Genomic DNA, 24214 nt, shown 5'->3' with positions numbered 1-24214 from the left:
ATCCTGAGGACCCTCTTCACTGCACCATGGGCTCTGGAGACCTCACTTGCTTTCTGGTGTCCCCAAAGAGCATCCCACCCAGCCACCAGCGCCTTACAGCAGCTGCAGGGCAAAAAGTCCCCCGAAGACACCCTTGGGGAGGTCTGTGATCTTGTTGCCATACAGCACCCTGGGAGAGAGAGACTGGTGTGAGAGACATGAGGGGGAGTGGTGTGGGGCATGATTCAGGGCATGCCACATCCACCCCACACCACCCAACACACCCTGGTTCGGAGCACTTACAGGGAGTTCAGCGAGCGCAGTCCTTGGAAGGCATCAGGGGCGATCTCTGAGATCTGATTGTTGCTCAGGTCTCTGAAAACCAAAAGGAGAATGTGGCCTGGTCCCCTCTTCTTTGTCCCATGCCCCCACCATCCTGCTGGGCCCAGGGATCCCCCGCTTGCACTCAATATAGAGAGCTGAGGGCATCCAAGGCCCCATCCCAGTGCTGCCACGTGGGGCACTCATGTCGCACCAAGTGCCGCAAGCCCATTATAGTGGGGGCCTGTGGGCTCACAGCAGTGGCGTGAAGGATGTTGGGGTTCAGGGTGACTTGGCAAGGGCTGCACACTTACATCCTCCTCAGCTTCTTGTAGGGGGAGAAGGCACCTGGGGGAATGGACTTGATTCCATTGAGCTCCAGGCGTCTGCAGAGAGAAGGGGGACAAATGAGGGCTGTAGGGCTGGTTGAATCACAGCACCCCACTGACAGAGCTGGAGAGCTGCAAGAGCCACAAGCCTGCAGTAAGTTACCCTACCAGGGTGTTACCATTCACCCCAGGGACAACTTACAGCCTGTGGTCTGGGCTTTCTCCATCAGAGAGGGGTGCCATGGATGGGGGGACTGTGGTGGCTGGGGTGTGGGGGGCACCTCCTCCCTCCCAGCACCCTGGGTCTGGGGGCACCTGACACCCTGCAAGTGCCCTGCATGCCATCCCAGCAGGGGCTTTGCACCATAATTGGATTCCCCTAAGGAGATTATTTCTCTATTTACATTTTTAATGCAGTTAAATCCAGGGCTAAATCTGGGCAGCATGGGAGAAGGGCAGGAAAGGCCTGCTGCCCCGTAGGGTGGCTGAGTGTGGGGTTTGCCCCCGTGTCCCCATTGCCTTCAGCCACCCATAGCCAGTAATGATGGTGTGGTGACATACTCACATCTCTGTCATGGTCTCGGGCAGGTTGGCAGGGATGGCTGTCAGCCCCTTGCCCCGACAATCCACGATGCCGTTGCTGCAGGTGCACATGGCCGGGCAGGAGCCAGAGGACAAGCTGCAGAGCTGGGCACGTGCAGAGTCCGTTTGTCCTTTGGGAAAGCAACCAGCATGGGAATTGAAAAGAGCTGGGACAGGTAGATGGGTGGCAGCACCCCAAGGAATGAAGCCTGGTAACAGCTCGAAGTGCTGGGACAGCTCATAGCACCTTTGAATGGGTGCACAGTCCTGGTGCACCCCAACCCCATGTGAAAGGCACTGGCTGATGCACCTTTTGTCACACTGGTAGGGTGGTGGTGTCCCCGTGGTGTCCCCATGGTGTCCCCACACCAGCAACAGTGCTGACCCGAGCCAAGCCCAAAGCATACATCCAGACTCTGAGCTGGGGCATGCAGCAGAGTGGAGGTGGGCTGCAGCAATGGGATTGGCTTTGTCCCCCCAGTCCATGTCCCTGCCCTGGTACCCACTGCCTCCCGTCCCCCTCACCGGAGCAGCTGAACTCGTTCTTCTGTATCTCGGCCACGTTGAGACCACGTAGCTGGGCTGGAGCAGCACACTGGGTAAAGAGCCCGATGGTGGGGCGCTGGCGCAGCCACTGTGAGAGCCAGGCCAGGTGGCAGTCACAGAAGAGGTGGTTGGAGTGCAGGCGACTGCGGGTGGACAGGGCAGTCAGTGAAACCAGGAGAGCTCCTGAACACCCCACTGCCCTCCAGCTGCCTCAGCCTGGCTCAGCACAAAGGTACACGGAGGACACAGAGGAGCCTGAGAGCATCTGTGCCAGTTCCCAAGGCCACCTAGATTGGTAGTGCTTGGGGATACACTGCAGGAGTGTCATCTCCACCCCCTCCCCATGGATGCTGCCAGCACTAGTAGCAGAGCTGGGGACATCGTACTCCAGCCCAGGGGGTTCCTGCTACCCCCACGGCCCCATCACTCACAATGTCCGCAGCTTGGGCATGTGGTTGAAGCTGGACACAGGGATGGAAGTGATATTGTTGTTATTCAGGGTCCTGCAGGAAAGCAAAGGGGGACAGGTCAGGGTGGCCAGGCCACAAATGGGAGTGTGCCTGCAGTGTCTTGTGAGTGGGGAGCACCCAGGGACACCCTCACCCCGCATGGGGCTTGCATGCTGGAGGCTCCAGCCAGCTCTTGGCCACTTACAGGACCTCCAGACCCCGCAGGGCACGGAAAGCCCCATCCTCAATGCAGCTGATCTGGTTCTTGTCCAGTTGCCTGAAGGAGGAAGACAGAGGGAGCATTACTGTGACAGCCCAGGCAGAGAGTGACCAGTGGCTCCTGATACTTCCTGCCACTGGACCTGATCCCAAACTCCCTTGTGCCCATCCCTGTCAGGACTCACAGGTTCTTGAGGTCGGTGGCCCCGCGGAAAGCTTTCCTGGGGATGGCCTGGATGAAGTTCTCACTCAGGTCCCTGCAGAAAAAGGACACAGAGACGAATATGATCAGTGCCTGCAAAGCACGATGCCCCTCGGGACCAGGGTGTCCACAGGCAGCGGCATGCCCCAGCACTCAGTGATCCCCCTGGGGCTCTGGGAAACTGTAATTTGGCCTCAGGTCCTTGGTTGCCCATTGCCCTGCTGGCTGGCGTGAGGCAAGGCTGGCTCCATCCATGGTGGCCTCAAGTGGCCAGGGGTCCCCAGGAACTGCTGTCCCCAGCTCTGAGAAGCAGAGCAGCAGGGCACAGATCCGGGAGAACCCTCTGTACTTAAATACCCTCTGACTGCTATAATTACAGGGCCCTGCTGATTAACTGGTAATTACACTTAGCTCCAGCAGGCATTCCCATGGAGCCTGCCCTGCACTTCAGAGGGCACAAATAATCGGGTCATTAATTACTTCATCACTACACGGCACTGTCTGTGTAATTACCTGCTCTGCAATGCCGGGGCATGCCGGGCCAACACAGGCTCTGTGCTGCAGGGCTGGCAGTGGGTCAGATCCTCCACCATGCTTGGGCTGGCTTTTAACGACCATGAAGATCAATAATCTTATTTCAAGTAGGGTCTGGATAGACTGGCTTAAGTCACCTCATCCTTGGGGTGCCCCAATTTGTGCCCCATGTCTCCCATGCAACCATTCTTTCTCCCAGTCCAAGGGCCAAGAGCTCCTCCAAGCTCAGGGGGTACTTGCATTGCATGCCCACTGCCCCATGCCAGCACAGCCCACAGCTCCCCCCAGGCACAGGGAAACTGAGGCATGAAACAGCATTTTGTCCAATGCAGCAAATCCATGGGTGAGTGAGGAGCAGGACAAGGGCATCCTACAAAGATTAAGCACAGATAGCAACCATCTCAGCCTGAGAGGTGGCTTGGGGTATCACCAGATGCCAGCATTTCACACTCAGTGCTCACCAGCTCTGCTTCACCACAAAGCCTGTTCACTATTGATATCCCTGGGCAGTTGCGCTGGGTCAGGATGGAGGCACAGCATCTACCCTCCATGCTCTCATCTGCTCCAGAAAACGGTCTCAGTGTATCCAACAAGCTGCTTGCAAATGACCTAAAGGTCTCCAAATCAGGACTTCACCCCAGCCAAAAGCTTCACTGCCACAACGGGGTAATGTTCCCAGAGGGAAGCACCAGCATTGCATGCACAGATGCATGAGAAGGAAAACCCAAGGACAGTGGGCTTGCCCAGCCACCAAGGAGCTCCCACATAGCTCCCATCGCTCCAGCACCGTATGCAGCGGCAGGGGCTGGTGCATGGCTCTGCGTCGTTCCTGGGTACCCAAACCCGGCCGCTAAAGCACCATTGCTGGGGCAGAGGAAGAGAGATGCCGCCCCTGGAGGGGACCGCGCTCCCGGGGAGGGTGAAGCCCAGCTCCCCGGCCAGCAGCCGGGAGCGCAGCAGCCGCAGTTTCCCCGCTACCCGCGCGGCGGCACTGCCAGGCTGCCCGGACCGTGCTGCCTGCGCTGCCAGCATTGACCGCGCTGCTCGGATCACGCTGCCCGTTCTGCTTGCGCTGCCTGCTCTGACCGCTCTGCCTGCACTACCCACTCTGCTTGCGCTGCCTGCTCTGCCCAAAGGGATTGAGGTCGCCTTGCACTCTCCAGAGAGGAAAACACCAGCAAACACCTTCTCATCCTCTGCTGGAGTCACAATGAGCCCAGGGACCCCCAGGAATTGCACTGACCTTCCAGAAAAATGTAGCATTGCCCCAAAACTCCTTTTCCCTTTTGGGTCCTAGTAGAAGGAAGCCCCTAGAAAACCCTTTGGAAAACTCCAGATGAATTTCACCACTCTTCCTAGCAATGCATTGCACTCCCTCTTAGCTGCCTGCTCTCCAACATTAAACCAGTCTCAATGGAGCTAAGTATGGGAGCACCCACCAGACTTTGGCGCTCTGCACCCTCCTCTCAGCTCCACTGTTGCCTGCCCAGGCAGCCCCTGCCTGCAGCTTGTTTGCTTCCCTCATGGAATCGTCGCTCGTGTTTCTCCACTCGCAGCACATGGGAGTCCCATTGCGCCCGGGGAATAAACCCAGGCGTCTGTCTGCAAGCTGCTCACTTACAGCTCGCGAGGCAAACGCTGCTAGGAGGTTGCAACTGACTTTGCGAGGATTCTCCCCTTCACAGCTTTTTGTGACAGCCACTGATGAAGTGCTGCCATTGGGGGTACCGACGCCAAGAGGGACAGACGCTGGATGTGAGGGTTTCAGAGAGGGCCTGGCACTGGGCTTACATCACCGGCATGGTCACACAGCTGACAATACCGGGACAAAACACATGCTTTGCCTGCAGGATCCTTGCCCCGGCGTTGGAAGAAGGCACGGCCCCTTCCCTCCTGGTGTTTCATAGCTCCCAGCTATGTTTGCTTTACACTTTGGCACGGAAGAAACAGCAGATGGCACGGCTTCTCCTCGCTCCACATGCAGCTTGTAGCACCCTCGGCTGCTGCGCCGGTGCCACCTCACACCCTGCCAAGTACAAGCGAGTCACTGCCATCGCATGCAGAGTGCCAGCTTGCAGCAGTGACCACAAGTACTAACAGGTCCAACAGCTCTGCTGAGGACCAGTCAACGGATGGGCACAGACAGAGGAGGGGAAAGGAAAGCAGCCCTTGTCCTCTTGTCACAGCCGCCCTTTCCGCCTTTTCTTGATTCTCTTCCAGGAATTTCCCTAAAGCTCCAAGTTTAACAGTTTCTGGCTGTTGAATCCAGGAGACATTCAAGCAGCCAGTGTATCCACATATTCACTGTCCTATCCCTCTGCAACAGGGACCACGCAGCTGGAGTTTCTCCCCCCACAACACAGGGTGCAGACAGCTCTGATACTCCTGGGCTTGCAAAGAGGGGAGGATGATAAGGGATGAAGAGATGATGGGGGACACTGCTATCCCCAGGCTCACCTCCCACAGGGGTTTCTGACCCAGCATGTGCTTGCTAATTAGCAGTCCAGCTCTAGCCCATGGCTGTGCAATGGGGAGGAGGGTGCCCACTTTTCCTTCCATGTCCCCCAAAAGCCTTATGGCCAGGCTATGTCCACACAATTCCCTCCCTAGCTGGGCAGCAGTAGTCAAGCGTTGGGGTTTTGGAGACTTCCCTGCTCAGCTCTCATCTCCCGCTGCAAGCATGATGTTTGTTGATGCACGATCTGCAGCGGGTCAGGAGATACCCACGGCGCTGGCTCTCCTGCCCCCCGCCCCGGTACCCGTGGAGCCTCGGCTAGGAGCCACGCGCAGGGACACGGCTTCCCCGGGGCTGGCAGGGGCTCGGCAGCGGGAGCCAACCCCCCACTGCGCCGCCCTGCCCGGCACTTAGCGGGGCACCCGAGCAAAACTGTTCGACATCGCTTCCCAGTGGGGAGCCCACTCAGGCAAACAAACCCCGGCAGCCTTAATCTCCCCGGCGGGCCGGAGGGCGGGCGGGAAGGAGGGGGCCGCAGCGGGGCTGCGGCGGCCAGGCGGGGACGCCGGGGCTATTACCACGCTCTCATTCTTTCGGCTAATCCTGACTTCACACTTTAACCTGATTGAGCCTTGTTTGGCGAGCAGGCTCCTCGCGCCGTGCGAGGGGATTAGGGCCGGACGCAGCGGGGAGGTAATTGCTTCCCAGCGGCGCTGGCCCCGCATCCTCCGAGCCCCCCCGCCGCCTGCCAAGAGCGCTGGGGCGGCCTGGCAGCCCTCCGGCACGGCGTTCCCCTCGCCGGGAAGCACGGCTTGGCAGCGGCTACCGCGGCGGCCACGTCCAGGCCAAAGCTGCCGCCCGTGTCCTGTCCCAGAGCGCCGGTGAGGGCTGTGGAGACAACTCCGTGAGGACCCGCATGCCCAGGACTGGCTGCTGGCTCCAGGGGGGTGACCCGCAGCAGGCTGCTCACCTCTTCCGATTCCTCTCCAGCTTCCATGCTGGAATCTCATTATAGCATCCAGGGGTCTCCCAGACTCTGTCTCAGGTCAAAGGCATTAACCCTTCAGCTGCTGCCACCTGATGTGATGAAACTGTATGACAGGCACCTGCTTATGGCCCAGCTCTGCTCCACCAGCACCAGTCATTCAGACACCAGCTCAGCCACAGAAACCATCCACCAGCTCTCGAGCAGTCAAGGTAGCTGCTCTCACAACCAAAGCCACGCAGCCCCGGGCAGCGCCAGTGTTTTGGGCTGGGGTAGGTGCTTCCCAGACGTCAGCCTCACCTCACTGGTGCTGTGCCAGAGGAGGCTACGTCAGGGTGCAGCCATTAGTTCCCCAAGCCAAAGGGCCTGCCAAGGACTAGCCAGCAAGGAGAATGGCACCATCAGCTCTTAAGCAGCCTGGTGTCCCTCAGGTGGCCCCACGCATGCTGTTTGTCCCAGCACAGCCTGCCCAGGGCAGACAGACGGGCAGAGATGGGGCAGCCCCAGCACGGCTGCTCATACCACCACCTGACAGTTGTCAAGGGTGGGTGTGAAGGGACAGGAAGACTCTTGCATTATGCAGATCAATAGAACTAATCAGCACTCACATTAGTAGCCAACAGCCCAGAGCCCCCATGGGGGTTTTGCACTCCTGTCTGTCACCAGAGAGAAGGAGCAGCTGCACCTATTTACTCATAGCACCCACAGCCCCACAGCGGGGGAAACAAGTCACCCATGTGTTCCAGCCGCACAATCCACTCGAGGTGATGAACACAAGTCCCTAATGTTACAAGGACTCAGCTCCCAAGGAGAAGTGTCCTGGAGGGCAGCTGCTTGCTGGAAGTTGGGGATAGCTTCCCTGCTGCAGCATTAGCAGGATGCCAAAGGTAACATGGCAGGGTTTTATCCACTGTGTCACCTGCTCTGGTCCCCAGCCCTAGTGTGAGAGGGCCCTGTGTCAGGTTCAGGCTCCCACAGCATGCACCCAGCGTTACATCAGGCTGTTTGATTTTTAATGGGCTCCACTGGCCCAGCTGCCAGCACAGCTCCATCCTGGCCAAGGGGGATGGACAGACCTCCCACCCCATCCCCAATGTCATGGGAAGCCTGCGCTCTGCCTGCTGCTGTCTGCTACTTATTGTGACCCCAGCCCCTGGGGATGATGGTGTTTGTGCAGGACAAGATGCATCATCAGAACCTGATGGTGCAAACAAGCCAGGGTGCAGCATGGCAGGCGCAGTGTGAGCCACTGCCACTCAGGAAAGAGGTCGTGAGATCGTGAAAATGGCACTTCATAAGGGCCAGAAAGGGAACGGGACAAAATGGGACAGAGTCCAAAGGAGTGCAGTGATGGGGAAAGGGAACATTATTAACTGCTTTTCACACCAGAACAAGGGATGACCAGCAATATCACAACAGGAGGCTTAAAATCACAGCTAAGAGAGACTCCTCCAAATTAGGCATTGTTAGTCCACGGGACTCCCAGCCACAACAAGCTCAAAATGGAAATTAGTAGAAGAAAAGCACAGAGATGCACCTGCAGTGCCATGCTGCAGCAAGGAACACCTGCAGGTGGATGCTTGAGAGCTGGCTTCTGCTGCCAGGAGCCCAGCTGAGCACACCTCTGGTAGCCACCACACTGCCTGGTGCAGGCTGCCAGACACGGCTGATGGCTCAGCCCTGCTCAGCCAGCAGGAACGGTCACCCACCGGGAGTCACTTCTGTCAGCCTGTTTTAGTGGCAGGCAGAGATGCGCAATCCTTCTGCTCCCAGAGCAGCAGGGGGGATGTCAACCCGCGGTCAGCCCCCCACCAGGGCAGGGTGCCAGGGGTCCCACTCCAATCCCTGCCTGCCACTCTTGTCCCTGCTCCTTCTGGGCTGTGAGGCCAGCGAGTCGAGGAGGGGGGCTGCTCCTGTAGCCCCCTGTTCAAGGAGGAGCAGCTGGTTGCTGCAAGGAGCATCCGAGGCTGGGCGGTGCGGCACAGCCCTCCCCACTGGCAGCCGAGCGAGCGCTTCATCAGGCAGCCCCAGCCGCCAACAATTACGTGCTGAGTAAATCGATGGGGTATAATTGGACTATTAAGATCTCATTATCCTCCTGGCTCCGGGTGCTGCAGCCTGCAGCGTGCTGTGGGAGACCGCAACCTGCAGCCACAGAAATTGCCTCCCGACACAGGCAGCCTTGATGGGTACTGAGGACAGGGTGAACAGAGCAGGGATGGAATAGCCAGAGGGGGCAAGGATGGTGGCAGCAATCTGTATTCAGCACAGGAGACATCTCTGTGGCACAGTGAAGGGCTGTGCAAAGGCAGGGAGTCCTGGAGATGAAGAGATCCAGGTATCCTTCTTCTAGCCACCACAGCAGCCTGAAAGCCACCGCTGGCCCCTCCTGCCCCTTGCAGTTCTGGTTGCTGCTGGATGGCATGGGGAGTTTGTCCTTTATATGCACTTTCATGAGTGCCTCTACCCCCGTCCAGCTGGAAAGCAGAGCTCATGTCTCCACCTGCATGTTGCAGGGTCTGTGCTCTGAGTCACACAGGCTGCCTGGCCCTGGGGGTCCCTAACCCTGTGCAGGAGCCGCGTCATGTCCATCACCTGCCCACACACAACCCTTGGTGGGGTGATGCGATTCCTGGCCCTCGGACAGTCCTTCCAAAGAGACCAGAGTCCTCAGGACGTCTTGGTGGGCAGGATGACACACCAAGTCACATCCACCAAGACCCAGTATTGTTGTCCAAGCAGCTATAAATAATCAAGTCTTGTTATCACAGCACCAGTGAAACCGATGGATCAGAGCTCATCCTTGCCAGGCCCATACATACATACAAAACAATGCTTTATGGGAGCAAGGCAACACGCTGCTAGACATCATGTTGTGCTGAGCATCTCAGACCGCAAACCTCAGTGACATGAGCCAAATCAAATTCTGCCACCATGTACAGAGAAGAGTGAAGCTGAGCACTGCCAGATCAAGGAGCAATGCTTCACACTGCTCCCCTGCCAGGAAAGGCTTCCCAAAGTGCCGTGCTGACCCCAGGCTCTGGCCCCGGTCCCTTCCCTCCTGGGAGATGCAGATGCTTCCCAAAACATTAAAGCTGGAGGATTTTGTTGCTTGGACAGCCGAGCAGAGCATGTGTAAAATGCAACATATGCTCATGGCAACAGTTAGTGAGAAGAATCCCAGCCCCAGGGCGGTGATGCTGATTTAGCAGAACATTTCAGGGCACACATAAATCTCAGCAGCTTCAAAGGGACATTGCTGCCCCACACCATGACCTGGGCCACTGTCCTTACCCGAGCGCTAGTGGCTTGTATCACCACAGTGCCTGCATATGCTGAATGGGTGCACTAGGGATGCCAGGGCACGTGTGTGCCTGCATGGTGGGTGACACCAGCCCCTCATCTTTGGGCATGAGGAGAGCTGGGGACATGCAACATCCATCACAAGCAGGATGATGAGCGCAGGGAAGGCATTGCAAGCCAGGCTTTGCTGAGCAGCCCTGCGCAGGGCAGCGCCTGTGTGGTGGATCCCATGGATCCCATCCAGCTCCGACACGGAGTGGCTCCAGCGTGGGCTGCACTGCACAGCCAGAGCCGCGGGACTCCGTGGGAAGGTGATGCTATGGGAACAAGGGGAGCTAGCCAAGGAAAAGAGAGGAGGGAGGGGGAGTAAAGCATCTGCCACCCACTCTGGAGCCTCTTCAGAGATTGAAACAAGTTAAAAGCAGCAGCTTTAATGGAAACACAAGTGAAATAACAAGCTGCAAACCTTGTGTGCCTGTCACCACCCCCTCCCCACACTGTCCCTTTGTTCCTGCAACCTCATTATCTGCGGGAACAGGAGGCTAAGGCATGGCCACCGGCTCCCCAGCATCCTGAAGCTCTGCAGGAGAGCCGCAACACCCTCTGTGCCTGGTGCTCCGTGGTCTGGCAGAGGCTGGGGTGGGCAGGAGAGTGCCCTGCAGCACAGCCGGGAGAACACAACCTGCCACTGTATGCAAAGGTTCCTCCTGTACTGCTGATGTGTGTTCCCCAGCTTCCACCGACCTCTGGATGAGGCCTTGTCCCCTCCTGGGACAAGGATGGACACTTGTCCCAGCAAGTGTCTGGCTGGACACTGGGTTTTACAAGAAGCACCTGCCTGGCTCACAGCCTCCGGGAGGCACACAGCCGGTGTCCCCATCGCTGTTTCTCTCCATCCATGCTTACCATCTCCAAGCCCCCTCCACTCTGGTGTTCAGCTGCTTGTTCTCCTCCCTCCTTTTATGTCTCACTGTCTAGTAAAGGGAAATCCCCACAAAACCCTTCACCAAACCACCTCTCCAGCTCCCATGCTACCCTCCAGCCTGCATACCTACCTGCTTCACATTTGCATCCCCCAGCTCATTCCCTGCATGTTCCTGATGTGCTGCAAATCAAAGGCACAATGCCGTCTCTTTCCCCAGGGCTGCACGGCAGGCTCCCCAGCCCCACCAGCCTCCCCCATGGTTCATTGCCCCACTGCTCTCTGATTGCAGAGGGAAACCACTACCCATAGCAGAGCATCCCAGTGCTCAAGGACAAAGCACATCCCAGGCCATCCAGCAAATCAGGGTACCACAGCCTAGCAGCTCCAGGTCTTGGGACAGAGAGAGCTGGGGAGTGGTGGTGGGGATTTGCTGGGCCACGCATGGCTCTACCTCCAGCAGACAGCAGTGTGCCACAATGAGACCCTCATACACAGCCCCAGAAAGGTTAGGACAGGGTCAATCCTCCTTCACCCCACACAACCCTATGTGCAGAAGGCACTGCTGGGTGAGATGCTGTGCCATGCCGGGAGAGGTGCCAGGCTCCAACTCTCGATGCCATGAAGCCTCGCACCCTCCAGCACACAGCATGTGCTCCCTGCCTGGCAGTTCGCGCCCAAGAAGACACCCTGAACTCCAGGCTGCAACACCCATCCAAGGTGTAAATGAAAAAGCAAATAGCACTTCTGTCGGGCCAGCCCTGAGCCCTGTGGGGAGCTGGCTGCAGCTCTTGTGAGCAGGCTCAGCCCCTGGGTCTGTGGCACTGGTGAGCTCAGAGCCAATGGACTCCCAGGCTCTGAGGCTTTTAATTGCTAATAAGTGTGAAGCCAGCCCTGCCGGCCCTCCTGGATTCTTCCGAGGTGTGAATGAGGCTGAGCCAAGCTGAGAATTGCGTCCCGGCTGTCCCAGATCTGGCACAGGCTGGCAAGCCAAGGAGCGATGCTGCGGATCTGGGATGCTGCAGATCTGTGAATCTGATCCTCAGCTTTGCACCTCCTGGGATAGCAACTCTAAACCCTGGTCCAAGCTTTGGAAAGGGCTAAAGCAAACTCCTTCTGGCCTGGAGGATGCTTTGAAACTGATGCTGAACTTTGTAAGACCCAGCTGGAATTATTTGGCGAGATGCCCTGGTATAGCAAAGGGTCCTTCAGGCTCCTCACAGCCCCAGCACTAAGAGGGGCAAAACTCATCTGATAGCCTGGCTTCCTGAAAGCACCTGGGAGCGACCACAGAGCTGGGGTTGGGGTGCGAGGTGAGAGATGCATTGTGGGGTGAAAAACATCAGGCCTCATTGGCAACCAAGGTGGAGCCAGGGGAACTGCTCAAATCCAGCCCAGCATCTGGAAAGAGATGTGATTTTACACAGGGCTGGGAGGAAACAGCCCTGATAGGAAGAGGGTCCAATGGGAAACGAGGGTGGGAAACAGGGCAGAGCAATCGCAAGGTTGTGAGAGTGCCCGAGCATGGGAACTGAACACAGGGGCACAGAGCAGGAAAAACCCAACAGGCAGATAAAGAGACTCCATCCCATGTGGCACACATCAAAGCCAGGATAAAAGCTGCTGGCAGAGCAGCAAAGCCCTGCCACTAGCCTAGGCTCAGGCTGGGGCTATCCCTGCCCCAGTGGCATTGATAGCGAGAGGGTCTGGGGGAGCAGTACCCAGCTATGGCCATGCCATAGGGGACAGGGAGCTGCACCAGCCCGCAGGGCTGCTCTGCACAGACAGGTTCTGTGAAGAGTCCCTAGTACAAAACCACATCATGGGGAAGCCTCTGCCTGCAGGCAGTTAGTGTGGCTGCAGCCCCCGGCCATACAGCACTGCTGCCCATTGACTGTGATGGGGATCAACAGCTCCTCCTTGTTTCGGGGAGGCAGAAATGAGTTGTCAGAGGCACATCTGGGTGCTCCTCCTGCCTCTCCCCAGTGGAGCCTCAGAGGAGCAGTGAGCCTGGCACCAGTGCCTGACCACAAGGCATAGGTCAGGGAGACCCAGTCCTGAGCTATGGGCACCTGGTCTCACACAGTCCTTCAGACTCTATGTTAAGGCTCAAAGGGATGGAGCAGCCCCACATCCTTTTGCAAGCTGCCCCGAGCATAATTGTCTTTGAGGTTAACAACATAGCTCCTGTCTCTGCTACAAGTGTATCTCATTTGAGGTGGGGACACCAGCTTTGAGACCCCAAGAGCCTGTGGATGTGCCTGAATACCCAGGGGCTGTGTTATCTGCATGTCTGCATCTCCTGCCACAGCCCGGCAGAGCAGGGAAGGGGTAAGATGTGCATGTCCCAGGAGGTAGCTACAGCCACAGGCTTTTCACAGAAGGCTGAGCATCTCACCACCATCACCCATGCTACACCAGAGCACGCAGCTCACAGCAATCCCTATGGAAGCAGAAGCAGCTCTCATCCATGCCCCCCTCCCATGCTACACTCTTCCAATTCAAACTTAGCCCAAGCCCAGATGGGATTGCGGTGGGGATTCCTGCTAAGGGAAGAGCCCTGCACCCTGCCTGCCTCAGGGCTTGCTCTTCCCAGCCCCAGTGGAGCTGCTGGCTGGGTCTGGGTCTGCCAGCACTGCAGCCAGCATCCAGCACAGCTGCTCCGGCGGCCTGGTGCGGCTCGGCATGGCTGCAGCTCGTGCTCTAGGACCCGGGGAGAGGAGCTGCGGAGGCTGATTGCCCCTGCCAGAGCAGGCCTGGCAGGTTTATTTTTAACCGTTCTGATTGAAGCTGGTTTCCTGCTGACATTTACACTCCTGCATCATTATCGGCTCCCCGGCTTCCAACTGCCAAGATTAAAGGGGGAATGAAATCTCCCAAACAGTGGGGTTCTGGCTGCAAACCCCACAAAGGGGGAGAGCCCCATGCCAGCACAGCCAGGCAGATATGAGCCCTCTCGGAGGGAGGTGGGTGGCCTGTAAGCCCCATCTCTCACTGGGGCTGGAACCCAACATGGGATGCAGCAGAACACAGAGCAGCCTGGGGAAGGATATGTGCCATCTGTCGCTGGCATTGGTGCAAGGACATGGCAGCATGGCCAGGGTATGGGAGCAGCTTTGGGTGCTGGTGCCCCTAGAGCCACCCATGTTGCTGGTGTTGCTACCCCCAGTGGTAGCAATGATAGTGGCATGGAGTGTCCTGCAATGGCCAGCTCCAGGTATTGCTACCCCAAGCCACAGCTGCTTCCACAACCCCCAGTCGAATGCATGTGCCCGTGTCAGTGCCCTTGAGCAAACAGCATGGGCACAGGGCAGGGGTCGGGCCCCAAGTGTGGTCCTCTGCAATGGGAGAGGCAAGCAGGGGCTGTGTAGCGCAGCCTGGCCCTTGTCCTCCATTCCATGCTACCATAAACCTGTATCTTTAAGGCCCTGCAGAGCTGGTAGCAGGGCTCTCAGCATGGCCAGATCTGAAAACCTCTTTTTTTTTCCCTAAGAAACAGTCAAATTCCAACACTTGTGGGCTATAAATACACCCCAGTCTGCCCAGGACTCTGCCCACTCTTCCATCTCTTGAATGATTCATATTTTGCCAGATCCCAGCTCCAGTTTGAGTTTAAAAATACCAGGTTCAGGAGACAAACACATCACAGGCTCAAGAACATGTCAGCCCCAAGGGAGGTGGCTGGAGAACATGTCCTGACCATGGTGGGAGATGCTCTGCTCCAGACAGGACTGCAGGTTGGGCACGGTCCCTGTCATGGGGAATGGCTGTCCCTCACAGCAGCCCGGGATGGGTACACACTGCTCTGAGGCCAGACAACTGGTATTGACCCCACTGCATCCCAGAGCAGCTCCAACATGGGGCGGATGCGTGCATGGGAGCTTGCCTCCAGCTTTTACTTAACTTAATTACCTTCACGGCTATGAAATCACCAATAACTAATTAGAGAGTCTCATTCCCGCCTAATACACCAAAAGCTGCCTCCTAATTAAATATCATAGGGATTTAAAAGCATTCATGTCAACATATTACATATGTAAAATGCTGCAAATTAGCCCACTCGCCCACTGAAATCCTGCCCAGGAACAACGCAGGGCCCTGGCTGGGCAAGAATCTGGGACATCTTTTTAAGTGAGCTGGGAGAAGGGCCCATTCTTCTGGCAACAAGGGTTTGTTTCTGAGGGCTGAAGATTCCTGGAGCACAAAGGAGGCAGCCCAGAAATGCCTCTGATGGTCCTGCTGCCCCCACAAGCTGTGCAACTTCCCCCGCCGAGGCGGGTGGGATAAGAGGGCTCCTGGTTAGTTAAGTAAACATTAATGCAAATTGTCAGCGAGCCTGGAGATGAGATCCCAGGCATCATGGCTTGGAGGGGAGCAGGCACTTCCTCCTATCATCAGCCCATCCACCCGCCAAGGGGGGAGCGGGAGCGGGGAGCTGCTCAGTGCCAGAAGAAAGGAGCTCCGAGAGCCAATTTCCATCCGACTGCAGCGCATTTGATGTCTTGTGAAGTCAAGTTCACATACACTGTCTTGCCTCTGCCTCACAAGGGGAAGGGAGCCGCATTCCCCCTGCAGACAGACAGCCCCAGCTGAGCACATGAGCATCCCGCAGCACCCTGGGGTCCAGCACGGGATGAGCCCTCCTCATTGCACCCCTCTGGTGAGGCAAGGGAGTTTCCTCCAAATCACTGGTCACAAGGTAGCTGGAAAGAAAAGGGCTTGGGTTTGGCCTTATCCTCCTGTTGTCAGCTCTGAATGAGGCCAAACTGCTGCCATGCTTTGCCCCTGCACAGAAAGCTTCTGTACCTTGATCCTCAACACAGGCACATGGGAACCACAGGATGGGGCACAGGAGGGCTGCAGCATCCCCACTGTAACCTGCAGGCGTGAGCCCAGCCTGATGCAGCTGTATCTGCTCTGGTGCCAGGCTCTTCTAAAAGCAAAGCCAGAGAGCAGGCAGTTTGCAAAGGAAAAGGCTGGGAGGGAAGGCAGGGAACACCACTGGGTAATTGCCTGCAAACTTAACTCAGCTTGCAAGTGGGAACTGGGCTTTGAACAGGGCTGTTTCATGTGCCTGGTGCTCCTGCCACTGCCTCTGCCTCCTGTCAGACACTGCAGAGGGGATGAGGATAGAGGGAGTGTTTGAAATTCACACTTCAAAGTTGACATCCAAGTGGTCTGCCCTGTATTTGCTGCACAACTGGAGACAAGTCAGGGAGTGGGAGGGTGAGCAGGGAGATGAGGGATCAATCACCAGCTCAGGGATGCTCTGCTGCACCAGGAGCAAGGAGCTGTAAGCAGCCCCTTCCTCACTATGGCTCCCATGCTGTAGCTTGTACTTCAGAATAACACTTCCTGATGCTGGAGCACCAGCAGACCAAGGGCTCTCTTAATCACTCAATTCTCACTTTCAAGCCTTTGACCCAGCAGTATCCTTTCTCACCCACCCTTACACCAGTATACTTGGAAACGCAACACCCTGGGGAGCAGCAGAGGGGGACACACAGTCCCTCCAGGCTCCATAGGGAGCCACTACTAGGGCAGGATGCAGGGAGCAGTGTTGCCTGGGTGGCTCCCTGCCATGGCCCAGCCTGCAGCAAGTGATGGGCAGGGGCTGCTGTGCCTCCCAGGCATTCCTGCATCGTCAGTAATAACAGCACGTCCTGCATCCCTGGAGTCCAGGACACTGCATTCAGACACAACCTGGGAAAGCAACACCTGATGTTGGAGCATGGCAGGTCTGGGCAGCCCTTTCCTGGGCAGGATTGGTGCTGTGGAGTGCAGCAAGGGCTCTGTGCAAGGGAGGAGGGAGCCTCATCCCAGCCATGCTACCCCCAGGCCTTCACTGTCCCATGGCTGGATTCAGTGCGCTGGTGCCCCATCACCCAGCCCAGGGACACAGATGTGTAGCTCCAGATCAGGCCAAGCTCTGCACACTAATGCCCTCTCTCCTACTAATGCTCTTCCCACATCATTAGCAGTGAGGAACAGCAGGATTGAGAGTCTTAAGTACATCAAAGCCAGGCTTTGAACTGCCTTTAAGGAAGTACCCTGATTTTAATCAGACTGCCCATTCCACTGATGACAAGATCTCCCTGAGCCATCTGCACCCTCCTGTATGGCATAGAATCACAGCCTGATCTGAGTTGCAAGGGATCTTAGAGACCATCCAATTCCAACCCCCCTGTCATGGGCAGGGGCACCTTCCACCAGACCAAGTTGCTCAAAGCCTCATCCAACCTGGCCTTTAATACTGACAGGGATGGGGCAACCACAGCTTCTCTGGGCACCCTCTGCCAGCACCTCAGCACCCCCACAGGGAAGAACTTCTTCCTAATGTCTAAGCTAAATCTACCCTCTGTCCTCAGAGGATTTCAAGGCTTGTCTTGACCAGGTCCCGGCTGACCTGGCTAGTGTGTGTGGTCATCCCAGTGCCAGCAGAAGGTTAGACTCCAGAGCCTTGCTAGAGCAAAACCCACCAGAGACCAAGGGGGTCTCTGAGGCAGGCTCTCACCTCCATAACTCAGGGGACGGATGCACTGAATTCAGCTCTAAGCCAGAGAACAGACACCATTCCAGGAGCACCACCTGCTTTCCAGGCACTCCACAGCCTCATCCCCCTTTTTCCAGGGACAGATTAGGGCACTGGGACAGTGCGCATCAGTGGTCATAAACCCAAGGACTGAGGAGCACTCTCCCTCCTCCAGCCCCTGGAGACATCCCGAGCCCCCAGCCCTCCCAGCTGAGAGGCTCTCCAGGCAAAACCCCATCTGCTCACTGGAGCCATGGTGTCTGCAGGGCTCATCCGTACCTGCCCCTTCCCCACCAAGGCACCGCAGCGTGGGCAGCCGACCCACAGAGATGGGACATCCCTGTCACCTCCATGACCTGCAGGCAGCTGCCCGAGCGAGCATCCCCCAGTGAAGGGGTGGCTGCCGCAGCATGGGGCTGAGGAGGGACAGCAGCTCCCACCTCCCCTGGGAAGGCAGGCACCAGCCAGACCCATGCCAAGGGCAGAGCCACTATGCACCAAGGCAGCACGGTGCCGGCTGCATGCTGCTAAGGGCCAGCACGGTCAGATGGTGGATGTGGCCCAGCAGGAATGGGGTCCCACTGCCCATATTGCCCCCGCAGAAGAGGGTTAGCAGCAGCACCCACCCCACCAGGCTGCAAACAGCCTCTCCCCCTCATTATTTTTTCACTGCAAGAACTATCTTATACCTTATCAATAATTCACAGGTACAAACGATAACGTTCGCTGTCATGGTCCAGGAGCCACATGTTCCCGGCGAGGGGGAAGGGGCTGGTTGGGATCGCTATTGTTAATGCCTGTGGAGCTGGGGGGGGGGAAGGGGGGGAGGATAAATATTTAACACTCTGTCTCCGAGCAAATGTCCATGACCGAGGCCTGAACATGGGTTTTACACAGAGCTGCTCCTGCTCTTGAGAGGGTCATTAGCATGTTAAAAGCCGTCAGAGCGGGGCTGATGGAAGTGCTCAGCCGGAGGGACCTCCTCAGTGCTCTGCGAGGGGGCTTTCTGCTGCTGCTGGAAGGTGGTGATCTCCATCCTGCCCAAATTTCCCCTTTCCCAAGCACAAAAGCTGCCCAGTGAGGAGCATCCCCAGCTCTGCCTGCTGCCACCTGGTGTGGCAGGGAAGGACGGGGCACCTGGGGGTACCCCAGGGCTGGTGGGTGGCCGGGGCAGTTCATTGTGCATAGGAATTACAAAGGGGACACAAAGAACCACACACCGCATTTTGTGTGAGCTTCCTCTCCCGGGCCGCCCGCGCCTTTCTTTTGCCGTGTCGAGGGTGAGCTTTCTGTGTAAATCCCCGAGGCGCAGGGGGAGAATAGGTGTCTTTGTGAAAGGGGCTGGAGAAAAACAAGAAGCAAGAGCACAAAACCCAGGCCGAGCAGCGGCAGGCTGCAAGGACAGGAGCACAATGATTCCCAGAACTTGTAAAGACATTCCTACAACCTGGGGATCAGGGGTCAGCAGCCTGCAAGGGGACAGGGGCATCTGCACACTCTGCCCTGCTCAAGAGACACCAATGGCTCCCCACAGCATCCTGCCACTCTGTAGGAGCTGAATCCAAATGTGCAGCCAGGGTGGGACTTGCTCAGAGCCACATCCCCAGCTGCAGCCAGCTTTTGCCTTTTCACTGTCCCAGGCACAATCTTGGGGGACCAGCAGCCAGGAAAACCCTGTGGCTGGACAACCAGGGAGCACTCCCTTTTGGCCTTCCTGTTATGGTCACTGCTGATGTCTCCCGGCAAAGGATGGGAACAGGAGAGGAGCAAATCCTGCCTGGCTTTGAGAGATGGGGGTACTGGAAGAAGAGCAATTGTGATGAGCAAGGGAGCAGCACAGGGGAGAGATAGCAACTTCAACCCCCACCACTATTTGCCCAATGAACTCCAAGCCAGAGCCCTTGCAAAGCTCAGCCAGTTCCTAACCAGGCAAGGTACTCTAGCTTATAAAATTAAAGCAAAGCTGTCTTTCCCTTTTACTGCACCAGTAAAATATAGCTCCACTAAAGATGCTCAGACTTGATTGCAGCGCAGGGGTCGGGAAGGCCACGGCTGAGCATTCCCCATGGGAGAGCGTGGGAAGACTGGCGCCAGCAGATCTCCATCTCCCCCAGCCCAGCTGAGAGCACCGTGTGCAGCCTGGGAGCCCCCCACCTCCCCAGCAGCCCTGTCCCCACCAGCAGATATGCCTGCTCAGGCATCACCTTGCATCAACCCAGAGAGAGAAGAGCCTTTGCTCAGCCAGCCTTGCAGAGCAGGGATGCTTAGGGGCTTTGTGAGCCATTAAGGTTCTGGCCTGGGATGGAGTTGCTGGATTGATGTCCCCAGTGCCCAGAGAGGGCAGCAGATGAGGTGCCATCCATCACCTAGAAGACACTTTATCATTGGGACACCTCTGCACACCCAGCCCAGATACAGATCTCCCTGGGATTCCTCTCTATCCCTGTCCCTTCCCATTTTCACCATTGGGAAAAGAAACACGGTCCCCTCTGCAGCTGTAAAGGACATCCAGTTCACCTCTTCCCATCTGAGTGTTCAATGGTTAATTGCTCTTCGTGGAGAAAAAGCCAGATTTCATTCTAGTCTGGATTTCTCTGGTCTCAGCCTCCAGCTACTGAATGATTTTCTGCTTCTCTTTTACTTCTTTTTTGACAAAATTAACAAGGTGCCTGCAATCAGACTTCTCCCCACACAGGTGTGCAGAGATGGGGATACAACCCCCTCCTAACTTCCTCTTGCATATACTAAATAGGCCGAGCTTTTTAATTCTTTTCACTGGGAGGTAGGTTTTCCAGACCTCCAATTATCCCACACTTCCCCTCTGAGCACTTTTTAATTTCCCAGTATCTCTCTAAACCATGAGCCCCAAAGCAGAAATGATGCTCAGTGGAAACTTCCCCGCTGCCCCCCAAAAGAGCAACCCTTCCCCCAAGCCCAGAGGTGCTCTGCTCATCCATCACTCCCCAGCTGCAGCGCTGGAAGCCCGCATCCCAGAGCAGGCTGCCACGACGGATGCTAAATCCTTTACAGTGTAACTGCATCCCCAGGCACTGCTCCCCATCTTGTAGCTGTGACCTACATTAATTTTCCCCAGCTGCATGACCTTGCGCGAGGATGTTTTCCAGCACAGGTGTTCCAGGAGGAGCATCCCGCTGGACCAGTATCCTGCCAGCAGCACCAGCCCTGCCCCTTTCACCAATCAGCTCATGTTTCCTCCCAGACCAAGCTCTATGATGGTGCAGGTAGTTTCTTCCCTGGCTACATCCTTCTGGTGTGCTGAAGGATCCCTTCATTGCCCAGCACACCACACACCCTCAGCTGGCATGGGGCAGAAGGAGGAGGCAATGAGAGCCCAGGAGACTCATGGGATGGTTGGCAAAAGGTATTGCCACCAGAGATCTCAAGACCACCGTAACTCTGCAGAGATGGTGAGCATCAGTTCACCATCATCAGACCCCCACTGCACCCTGACAGAAAGGTGACTGCTGCCAATTCCCCCAGGAAGTCTACCAATGAAGCACACTGTCGGAAATGCTACACTGATTTTTGCAGAATATTAATGCTTTCATTGCAATATCCTCCAGGCAAGAGTAAAATGACTTGCAGAAGTCTCAGTATATCATGTCAGCACAGTCGCTACTTATCAACCCAATTTGTCAGCTCATCAAAAAAACTGATATCAGGTTTGTTTGACGAGAGCAATTTTCCATGTGGATTGGCATTAATTATCCTTTAATTCCTCCCTGATTGCAGCCCAGATTGTTGTTGTAGTGCGGATCGGTGTCAAGCTGGAGGCAGAGCAGCCGGCTGCTACCCAAGCGAAGGCGTCGCAGGGATGCTCTGCCATCGCTCACTGCGCCTAAGCCCAACCAGTGCCACAGGGGTTAACGGCCTCATGTCACTCCAGAGGTGGCAAAGTGACTGATACATGGAAAGTGTCACATCCCTCCCTACAGAGCCCAGGTCCTGGCTGGGGACAGTTGCTAAGAGACAAGACCAGGATGGAGGGAGTTGAAGGATGGGGGAGAGGGAGGCTGCGCTTTGCTGGACCCTGCTGAGGTCAGACTCTGCCCCAGGGAGAAGGATGCCTGAAAAGGCTCCTGCATCAACACAGGTCCCACACTTCATGGAGCAGCTCCTGGGCCACAAAACCACACACAGTGAGGAGCACCGCCAAGAGGGGCAGGCAGTGACAGCAGGAGGTGGCAGCACTGGCTCTTGCCATCGGCACTGCACTGTACATGGGTGTGGTGGCCATGAGTCCTTTCCAGCCACATGCCCTCATTTCCTCAAGGCACAGAAATGCACCCCTGGTATAGATGCAGCGACAGGTAGAGGGGGAGCCTTGGCAGCACACCTCCATGCCCCCAGCCCACCACAGCCACTGCCTGGCACAGGCTGACCCTCCAGCTTGTCACCCACATGGCTTCTCCTGTCCCGGCCATGCAAGGACACTTCTGGCCCCAACGAGCAGGCTCAGACCATGGTGGGGACCTTGTGCTACCAGGGTGAAGAGCCAGACGTGCAACAGCCCCTGCCAGGGATGGAGACCTGCCTGCCCCACGAGCCCCTTTCCTCAGCCAAGAGGCTTCCCTGGCCACGGGCTGGGGCAGCCCCCAGGGAAGCCAATATTTGCTTTCTCTCCGGTTAACCCTCGGGCTGAGGAATGCAGGGTCAGCACCTGCGCGGCTCCCCGGGGAGGCGGCTGCGTGCAGAGAGACGCAGGGACATCCCCTTGCAGCTGCTTTGTTTATTTTCTCAATATTTGTGGAAGGAAACGAGAGCTGGGGCAGGGGGATGCGAGGCCAAGGACGGGCCGTGGGGGGTGTGGGGTGTGTGGCAGCGTCAGCCAAGGGTCAGTGGGTGAGGGAGGCTGGCGAGTGCTTCCCAACCACCAGACACACACCCCTGCCACCCTGCCTGGAGTGCCCTGGGTTGGGAGCCCTGCTGTGGGTCTCCTGTCCTGGTCTGTCCTCATCCTGCATCTTGCCCATCCGCTTGGATGAAGCCAGACAAGCTGGAGCAAACAGCTGCCTTCGCAAAAAGCCATTGCAGGGCAAGAGGGCTTGCTCCCACTGGGAACAGGGCTTTTCAAGCTTTAGTAGCAAAGCGTACTACTCAATGCTCACTCACATTAAACCTGATCGGCTTTTCCGCAGCCCACTCCCATAAGTGTAAATCCCCTGTGAAATGATGAACCATCCTACCCATCATGGGTGATATTCCCAGCAGCTGGCCAGCTCGCAGCTCATTCCTTCTCCTGCTCTCTGCCACCAATAAAACTCAAAAGCAATGACCCTGTGGTCCCTGCCAGCAGCACCACTCCCCAGCAGCCCTTCACTCCTGCACGCTTCATGTCGCCTGGGGCTGACATGCTTCCAAGCTAGGCACTGCCACAGGAGAGGCTGCAAACATGTAGCTTTAGTGCCATACAGGTCTGGGGGAGAAATCTGACCATCAATGGGGGCACAGCCCTTGGAGAGCCAGGGAGGGCTGTCCCCATGTCTTTAATCCCTACAGAACTGGAAAATGCAACCGGAAAAAGCTCCTGACTCTGGGACTCAGTTTTCCATCTGTAAGTAAGAAAAGAGACCCTGATGTCTGCAGCAGTGGGGACACTGGACTGAGCGAGCACCCCAAGCTACCCTAGAGCCCAGGGGGAGGGCATCAGAGACTGACTATTATCATTCCTCACACTGCAACCAAGACTGCTGAGGAGAAACTGCCACTCCGGTGGTGCTACTGTGGCAGGCTGTGTCTGCAATGTCAGCTAATGATGCAGCTGAGGCACCTCCAAAAGCTGGACTCAAACACAGTGGTTGTCCCCAGAGACCGCAGTGGGGACAGCGGAGCTTGCTGCACCCCAGAGCTCCAAGCTAGCCAGGGAAGGTGCCTCCTGTGGCAGCAGCAGCCGCTCTGCTGCAGTAGACCAGGGAGCTGCCCACTGTAGCATCCCGATTCCCAGCCCTGAGCTCCTTGCCAGTGGCCCCCGTCTTAAGCTGGGGTTGTGGGGGTGTTTCCCAGTCCAGGATGCCCATCTGGAACCCATTAGGCTCCTTTAATCCCCCCTCATCCATTCTGGTGCTGTCTGAGCTCCCCCCCACCAACACACACAAACACTGCCATTCAAGCAGTTAATTTAAACAAATTCTGCCCAGCCGCCACGTCGAGAAGCGATGAAAAAGCCAAACGAAGCAGCTCAAAGCCAAGGGGGGAGTAGAAAAAAAGAGAGAAAAGGAAGGAAGAAAGAAAAGAAAAGAAAGAAAACCACTCGGCACGGCGGGGCTGATACCCAGAAAGACCAGCTGCATTCTCCCATCCCAGCCAGCCCCAGTCCTCCCCTCTCGCAGGCAATCAGATACCATGCGGGCTGTGTAATTGGATGGCAAAGGATAGAGAGAGACATCTTAAAGCTTGGGTCTAATCTCATTAGCACCCGGCTGCGGGGATGCTGTGAAATCGTAGGATGCAGGAATGAGCAACCCGCTGTGTCCATGGGGAAGAGAACAAGCGAGCCAGAGCGGGATGGCAACGCCAGGAGGTGGAAATGCCTCCGGTCAGACAGCAAGAGCTGGAAATGCCGCTGAGTCCCGGGAATGCAGCCAGGTCCCCTGCTTGCTCCTTGCTTGCTTGCTCCTGTTCACCCCACGAGCACAGATTCCCAGCCCCTCTACACTTCATCTCTATGATTAGTAGTTAACAGAACTGGGGGTACTTGCTGGGCAGTAATAGTGTTTCTCTGCAGTGGAGAGGAGCCACCGTGGAGCATCCCTGGGATGAAATCGTGATGCCAGGTACCATGCATGGACAGATCCTGCATCTCCACTGTGTTTGCTGTGGACCAGCCCCTGAGCAA

At 56.7% G+C, this 24214-nt stretch overlaps 1 protein-coding gene across 1 annotated transcript in view; it reads right to left on the bottom strand.

Moving 5' to 3' along the window:
- Positions 1 to 24214, bottom strand: part of SLIT1 (slit guidance ligand 1) — a 60302-nt gene that overhangs the window by 13242 nt on the left and 22846 nt on the right. The window contains exons 5-12 of the mRNA XM_062610479.1: positions 2611 to 2682; positions 2412 to 2483; positions 2189 to 2260; positions 1737 to 1900; positions 1195 to 1342; positions 615 to 686; positions 283 to 354; positions 98 to 169 (exon numbers count right to left, since the gene is read on the bottom strand). Coding sequence (XP_062466463.1) covers positions 98 to 169; positions 283 to 354; positions 615 to 686; positions 1195 to 1342; positions 1737 to 1900; positions 2189 to 2260; positions 2412 to 2483; positions 2611 to 2682 — 744 coding nt within the window. The remainder of the gene's footprint in view (positions 1 to 97; positions 170 to 282; positions 355 to 614; positions 687 to 1194; positions 1343 to 1736; positions 1901 to 2188; positions 2261 to 2411; positions 2484 to 2610; positions 2683 to 24214) is intronic.

Source organism: Pezoporus occidentalis, unplaced genomic scaffold, assembly GCF_034315485.1.
Source record: "Pezoporus occidentalis ecotype Australia unplaced genomic scaffold, CSIRO_AGI_Poc_V1 ctg147, whole genome shotgun sequence".
Classification (NCBI taxonomy): Eukaryota; Metazoa; Chordata; class Aves; order Psittaciformes; family Psittacidae; genus Pezoporus; species Pezoporus occidentalis.
Note: the sequence above shows the minus strand (reverse complement) of the source record. Positions and strands in the feature narration are given on the sequence as shown.